This window comes from Seriola dumerili, unplaced genomic scaffold (genome assembly GCF_002260705.1).
Source record: "Seriola dumerili isolate Sdu_G_001 unplaced genomic scaffold, Sdu_1.0 BDQW01000110.1, whole genome shotgun sequence".
Classification (NCBI taxonomy): Eukaryota; Metazoa; Chordata; class Actinopteri; order Carangiformes; family Carangidae; genus Seriola; species Seriola dumerili.
The window spans coordinates 12,713,133-12,720,590 of record NW_019174365.1 but is presented as its reverse complement, the minus strand read 5'-3'; the positions used below and the strand labels follow the sequence as shown (position 1 = coordinate 12,720,590).

General features: G+C 41.1%; 1 protein-coding gene and 1 long non-coding RNA gene across 3 annotated transcripts; both read left to right on the top strand.

Annotated features, from left to right (window-relative positions):
* The first annotated feature begins 1,204 nt into the window (after nt 1-1,204).
* LOC111223322 (gastrula zinc finger protein XlCGF8.2DB-like) lies at nt 1,205-4,361 on the top strand. Of its 2 annotated transcripts, none has more exons than XM_022747426.1 (2): nt 1,205-1,428; nt 2,435-4,361. In XM_022747426.1, the coding sequence occupies exons 1-2, from the start codon at nt 1,374-1,376 to the stop codon at nt 3,532-3,534; spliced, it is 1,155 nt and encodes a 384-aa protein (XP_022603147.1). In that variant the 5' UTR covers nt 1,205-1,373; the 3' UTR covers nt 3,535-4,361. The 2 variants fall into 2 exon arrangements, with proteins under 2 accessions (XP_022603147.1, XP_022603146.1); XM_022747425.1 differs by having other exon boundaries at nt 1,205-1,584.
* Nucleotides 4,362-5,400: 1,039 nt separating this feature from the next.
* On the top strand, nt 5,401-6,832 carry LOC111223345. The gene is made up of 3 exons (XR_002665168.1): nt 5,401-5,478; nt 5,573-5,903; nt 6,774-6,832. It is a non-coding gene; the product is annotated as an uncharacterized LOC111223345 (long non-coding RNA).
* The last annotated feature ends 626 nt before the right edge of the window (nt 6,833-7,458 follow it).

The window sequence follows — 7,458 nt, the reverse complement described above, 5'->3', positions numbered from 1 at the left end:
TTTGGTGCCTCTGAACAGACCAATCTGTCCATTATATTTTATAACAATTGTGATAATTTTATAATATTCAATTTTGGATTTATTCAACTTCTGGTCTTTTTCTTCCTTATTCTGGTTTTGATAATGTTATAGAATATAAACTGGTTATTAATTTTCCTGTTGGTTTGTAACATCTGTTTCTGTTCATGTATTCGGTCTTTGTCCGTTGTGTACTGCGCTGCAGGTCATCTGCACATCAAGTGTTTCTCAGAACCAGTCGGCTGAATTTAGTGGATCTGCAGTCATAGTGAGGCAAATCAAGAGAAAAAAACTTCCACAGAAGAACTCTACATTTATTCAAAACAGTGACTGGACAAATAAAGATGAAAACACTGCAGGTTTAAAAACATTTCTACCCAATTAATTTAAAATATTTTGGTACAATTCACCTTTACAATCGATAACAAAATCAGTTCAAAAGTTAATGTAAAGAGTAAACAGCATCATCACAACTCAAACAATCTGTGGCTAAATAAAATAACGTTTAACATCCTGACTGATATGTTTTGTCTGGTTTGGTCTGTTTACCACTGGTTGTCACATTCTCCATTTGATACCAACACCAAAGAAATATTCTACACACAGTGTGGAGTTTAATTTAATCCAGTTTTGTGTTTGAAAATCAGTCAACTTCTCGTTTTTGCGCAGCAGCTCTGTGAACATGTTTCCACTAAATAATGTATCTTATACCACAGGAACTTCACGAACTGAACCCTGACTAAGGTTATCTGGTCTCCTCCCAGTCTTTATCACTGTCTTCAGTCCCAGTACCTGGCTGTAAATGTCTGCCTGAATCCAGCCTCCTGGCTGGTTCTGGTTCTCAGCTGTATCATTTTCCCTGTGTTGATATATGAAATACAAAATAAAGCAGGAGTGGTTAGAAATAACCATCAAGAAAGAGTAATTAATTAAGAATTGGTCAGTAATGAGTGTTAAGAAGACATGGAGGACACATGAAGAAGAAAGGACAGTAGTTACAGGTCTACAGAGACCAGGGAGGGTGGAGACTTGGTGGAGGAGAGAAAATGGATCTTTAGGCTTTGAAAGCAGCTGGACTACAGGATTGTAGTGAACCTTTAAAACCAGAGGGGGCAGCAAAACAACATAAACGACGCCAGCTGGCGTAAGACCCCAAAGAAGAAAATGAGCAAGATGGCGGCTGAACGGGAGCCCCGTGTCAGCACAGCCCCGCGCTCCTCTCTCAGTGCCTGTGACGAACAACCCGAGAGAGCCGTCAGAGACTGTGTGTGTGTGGATGAAGCTGTCTGAACGGACCGTCTCTCTCAATGAGCTCATCTCACGGTTTCCTACAGAGCCACTGGAGTTAGCTTAGCATGTTAGCTGGAAACAGCCTGGCGGGGACGGAGCGTAGCATCACAGCTGGTCAGAGTGAGTGTGTGGTGAAGAGCACGGTTTGTTAGTGACGGGGGGAAAGTGTGTGTGGTTGTGTGAACATGTCTAAAGTCCACATGCTGAGAGCTGTGGTGAAGCAGAGACTGACTGCGGGCGGAGCAGCGGCAGAGCGGCCGTACTCTGCGCTTTACGGTAACAGCGCCGCCGTATGCTGCTGACTGTGGCGGTTACTGTGCTTTTACTCTGATTAACGACAGCGGTTACCAACACTGAGGAGCCACACGTCTCCGTAACATCACCGCTGTTGAACCATAATAAAATGTTTTTGATGCTGCCAATCTCTAATGAAGGGTGACACTGTAATAGATAATACAACTTCACGGTAATAATGGGAGACAAACTCCTCTGTGAACGAAGCCAGAGAGTATCCTGACAGATACTAGACCTGAGGCTGGTGTTGGCACATGCGAGTAATACAAACAAAGCAGATAATGTGTGATATATTTTTATATAAAGTCTATGGTGATAATAAGCTCATAACACAGATGCACCCTGGTGACCTACAGTTAAGGCACCAACCATGACCCAATCCAGGTCAACCCCCAGGTCCCATCATCTCTAAACACAACACCCCAGCAAAAATATGTTACATAACAACTATTTATTGATTAAACTCCCTTTATTACATTGAAGAACTTGTGACTGAGACGTGTTCTGAGACGAACATGGTACAGTTGAAAAATAAACTTATAATCAACCGTTTTAGCATATTTGTATAAAGGCCAGATTTAGCTGATATATCATTCCAGATGATTACACATCTCAGGCTTTATGTGACATAAAAGTTTACCATCATTTATCTGATTTACATACAGTTATTACATACTTTTTTGGTCTTTTACTGACATGCATTAATAATAGATAAAACTATTAATATCAGTCATGGAAATCTTAATCAAACTCATCTTCACAGCTGATGTGGTGTGATGTGAAAATAGTTATCCACAGTGTGTGTGTGTCTGTGTTTCACTCTGTCCTCCAGACGTCCAGCAGCTGAGTAAAGAGGAGCAGCAGGAGTGGAGCTCCAGTCTGGACCAGGAGGACCCAGAGCCCCCACACATTAAAGAGGAACAGGAGGAACTCTGGACCAGTCAGGAGGGAGAGCAGCTTCAAGGACTGGAGGAGGCTGATATCACCAAGTTCACATTCACTCTTGTCCCTGTGAAGTGTGAAGATGATGATGATGAAGAAGAGAAACCTCAGTCCTCACAGCTTCATCAGAGTCAGACTGAGGAGAACAGAGAGGCAGAGCCTCCAGCCAGCAGCTCAACTGAACACATGGAGACAGAAGCTGATGGAGAGGACTGTGGAGGACCAGGACCAGACAGGAACTCAGATCCACATAGACATTTAGAGCCAGTTAGTAATGACAAAACTTCAGACTCTTCTGAGACTGATGTCAGTGACAATGATTGGACCAAGACCAGAGAACCTCAGTCTGGTTCAAACTCTATGAAGAGTATTGTACATAATACTGACAAGGGATCATATATTTGCTCTGAGTGTGGTAAAACATTTGGCCTAAAGACAAATCTGAAAAGACACATGAAATGTCACACAGGAGAAAAACCATTCAGCTGCTCATTCTGTGATAAAAGTTTCAATCGGAGAGAACACTTGATTGCTCACATGAGGTGTCATTCAGGAGAAAAACCTTTCAGCTGTTCTGTTTGTAACACAAGTTTTAGTCATGGCTGGTCTTTGGATAAGCACATGAGAGTCCACACTGGGGAGAAACCATTTTGTTGTTCATTTTGCAGTAAAAGCTTCAGGCAGCGCTCAGATTTGGTTGCACATTTTAGAATTCACACAGGAGAAAAACCTTTTTCCTGCTCAGAGTGTAACACCAGCTTCACCCAGCGTCACACTTTGGTTCAGCACATGAGGATCCATACTGGGGTGAAACCTTTTGTTTGCTCAGTTTGCGGAAAGAGATTCTCACGAAAGGGACATCTAACAAGACACATGACGGCTCACACTGGGGAGAAACCATTCAACTGCAGTGTTTGTGACAAAGGATTCACATGGCAGTCACAGTTTAAAAGACATGAGTGTAGTGGAGAGAGCAGCAGCAGTAAATGAAGCTGTGGAGCGACAGTTTAATGTTTCTTACTGCCCATCTTTTGATTGACATGAGTGTTGAAGGGTTAGAGCAAGAACAACATGAACGTATAAGAATGTGTAACATAATAAATGGTCCCCGAGAAATTAGTGTTGGTTTCCTGTTCGTTCGATCAGACCTAATCATAAACACCAAAGACGTTGGTGTGCTGAATTATATGTCACCGTTTCTGTACCTCACTAACTTCAACAAATACAGGACAAACTGGTTTCTAAAACTCATAATAATCCCATAATTCTTTTCCAAACACTTGACAACCTTGTAAATCCAGCTCCAAACACTTTTATCACTTCATTATCAAAATGTGAAGAGTTCACTGCATTTTTTAGACACAAGACTAAAAAAAATCAGGTTGGACCTAAATGTGCAAGAGCCTGTCTTTGGACACTTCTCCTCTACCTCAGACTGCTGTGAATGATTTTGCTGCTGTTGATAAGAGAAATACTTAAGAAAGAAATAATGCAACTAAAACCCTCCACCTGCTCACTCATCTCCATCCCCACCTTCTTTGTAAGGCTGTGTTTAATTTTTTAGATGATGAAATCACTCTCTGCTGACTTGTACTTTCCCTTAGGCACTGGAAACTGCTGTTGCGAATCTTCCTGAAGAAAAGGAACCCTGATAAAACCTTGATTTCAAATTTTTCCTTCTTAAATAAAATTGCTCAGAAATTAGTATTTAAACAGCTAAATGTTTACCTACATCTCAAATGTGTATTTGACAAGTTATGATCTGACTTTTGTCCTCACCACAGCACCGAGAGGGTGCTGGTTATAGTACTAAATGACCTGAGACTGATTAAACTCATTAAACTCATTAAACTATCAGTATTGGTACTTTTAGACTTAAATGCATTTGATACAGTCAATCATGATGTCCTTATTAACAGATAACAGAACTGTGCTGGCCTCTCAGTTTTAGACTGGTTTAGACTTTTCTGTCTCCATTGGTCTGTCTCAGCGAACGCTAGCATAACGTGGGGTTCCCCAAGGCTCGATTCTGGGACTGTGTGGTTCAGTCTCTGGATGATGCCACTGGGAAAGTTCATCAGAGAACATGGCATTAATTTTCATGGCTATTGTGACGATACATAGGTGTACAATTTGTTATCACCTATTGGCATCAGCCCTATTGATAAACTAATTCAATGCATTGATCATGTCAACTCTGGGATGGTAAAGTATGGTTAGGGAATCACTTCCAGGCTATTTACTCTTAGCCTTCCAAATAAATGCTGAACTTCTGAGCATTACAATAAGTTCTGTATGTGAAAAATCAGAACTTAAAAAAAATAGAAATGTATAAATGGAAAAAAATAATAATAAATTGATAGAATAAGGTAATTTAGTCCACTGGATTGTTAAGGCCAATATTAATATTGAAGAATTTAGCCCTTGTAAACATGCAAACATATTAATAAATATTTTATGAGGATACCAAATTGTTTAAAAGAATTATAATGTATTATGTGAGCAGAATGTTTTACATTTGTGAAATTAACTTGTCATTGCTCTGTAATGACTATGAGAAAAAAAAACTGCAATTTGATCATTAACTGGAATAAGTGTGAACAATAAAAACAGAATTTTAAAAGAAAGTCAGATCACTAATGTGACAACAATGTGACGGAATTGACTGCACCAGCAACATTTTTTAAAGTCTTTTATTTAGCATGTAATAATAACAACAAGGCTAGATAAACAATCTGCTTTGTGTATATAATAATGCGAAAACAAAAGACATCTATAATAATTGTATTGTTTTAAACGTCTGTTTAGATCTTGGACTTTTATTTAGAAAGTCGGCAATCAACTATCACCGGAAACGTTTACCGTCACAGCGGGTACCTTTACAGAGGTACTTTATAACATCTGGTGACCTGTCCCCGTTTCTTCAGACAGCGGGTGAGTATAAAGAGCCGTCAGAGCATCTGTGTGTGTGAATAAAGATCTGAACGGACTGTTTCTCACAATGAGCTCATCTCCCGGTTTCCTACAGAGCTACTGGAGTTAGCTTAGCATGTTAGCTGGAAACAGCCTGACGGGGGACGGAGCGTAGCATCATCGCAGCTGGTCAGAGTGAGTGTGTGCTGGAGAGCACAGAGGCGTGACGGAGTGTGTGTGGTTGCGTGAACATGTCTGAAGTTTTCAAGCAGAGAGCTCTGGTGAAGCGGATACTGACCGCGGCTGCTGGAGAGATCTTTGTTCTGTTTGAAAGAACTGTAGCGGAGTACGAGGAGGAACTATGTCGTTCAGAACAGGAGAACCAGCGACAGCATAAACTACTGGACACTGTTTTCAGCCCCTAAGGTTTTTGTTGCACAGAGCAGGTTAGTTCTCCTCTTATTCCCCTCCTGTCCACAATCAGGTTATAATCAACCCTATATTTTGAACTTAGTTGTTTGATAATGTAGAATACAACTGGACCAGCTTCAGGTTCTTGAAGAAGTTGCACCAGTTCTTACAGACTGGTGGAGGGTTCATTTAACTTCTCAGGTAGCTTACCATCAGTCAGGTGACCTAATGACTCACGTGATGGGTGGAGGGGGGGTCACATGTGACCTCAATGACTCTCAAGGTGTTAACGACCCACAACAAGTTGGTCAAATATTTAGAATGCAAAAATTTGAAAGTAAAATTCAAACAGTGTTTACTACTATAATAAAACGTCTGACCCACAGACATGTGCATTATAATATATGAAATAATGGAGAAAGATCAATATAGAGCAGTTAATTGAACTAACTGCTAGTTTACCCACCTCACAGTTGGTTTATACTCTTAAATCAAAGCATTTCTATAAGAAAATAAAGCTCTGGAAAAACTACAGTTAAATTTGTACAGGTGCCCAGTTCTGGCCACTTTGGAACCGGTTCTAATTTGAACCGGGTGTCAGTTCCCCATCCTAGCTATCACAGGGACTAAAATCTGTCCATAGACAGACAGACACCTGCCTAAGTACTTGAAACCTCCTCTGTGGTAGTTTCTCGATACAGCAGTTGTCTCTAGGACCACAGTAAACAGACTTTAAATTGAAGTGACAGAACTGGAGTAAAGGCCTTTCACTGTCTTTACTGACAGGAACAAACTATTAACATCTTGACTCAAGTATTTTCAACATCTTAAGCCTAAGTAGTGGTTTCTGTGGTTTCAGTCACAGTTTTCATTTGTGTGTATCTGTGTTTCACTCTGTCCTGCAGACATCCAGCAACTGTTGATGAGTGAAGAAGAGCAGCAGGAGTGGAGCTCCAGTCTGGACCAGGAGGACCCAGAGCCCCCCCACATTAAAGAGGAACAGGAGGAACTCTGGACCAGTCAGGAGGGAGAGCAGCTTCAAGGACTGGAGGAGGCTGATATCACCAAGTTCACATTCACTCCTGTCCCTGTGAAGAGTGAAGATGATGATGATGATGAAGAGAAACCTCAGCCCTCACAGCTTCACAGCTGTGGAGGACCAGAATCAGACAGGTACTCAGATCCACATAGTCATCTTCAACCAGATACAGAAGACAAGGCCCCAGATTCCTCTGAGCCTGACACTGATGACAGCGATGACTGGAAGGAGATGAGGGAGCCTCAGTCAGGTTTAAACGTTGTTAAAATGAATCCATGTGGGAAAAAAGACTCTGTCAGTAAGGTGGTCTGGTATAGTAGCAGCAAACCGTATAGTTGCTTCAAATGTGGTAAAGAGTTTGGCCACCAGAGGTCTGTACAGAGACACATGATGTCTCATGAGGACCAAAAGCCTTTAGCCTGTCCTGTTTGTAAAAAAAATTTTAGATGCAGTTCAGAGCTTGAGAAACACATGAGAATCCATACTGGAGAGAAGCCATTCAGTTGCCCAGTTTGTGAAAACAGATTTTCTAGGAGGGAAAGTGTAATTCG

What these genes read in the sequence shown, in the direction of transcription:
- LOC111223322 (XM_022747425.1), top strand. Translation starts at nt 1,494, where the DNA reads ATGTCTAAAGTCCACATGCTGAGAGCTGTGGTGAAGCAGAGACTGACT. An exon ending in GCCGTACTCTGCGCTTTACG is followed by an intron (nt 1,585 to 2,434) that starts GTAACAGCGCCG and finishes TCTGTCCTCCAG; the next exon opens with ACGTCCAGCAGCTGAGTAAA.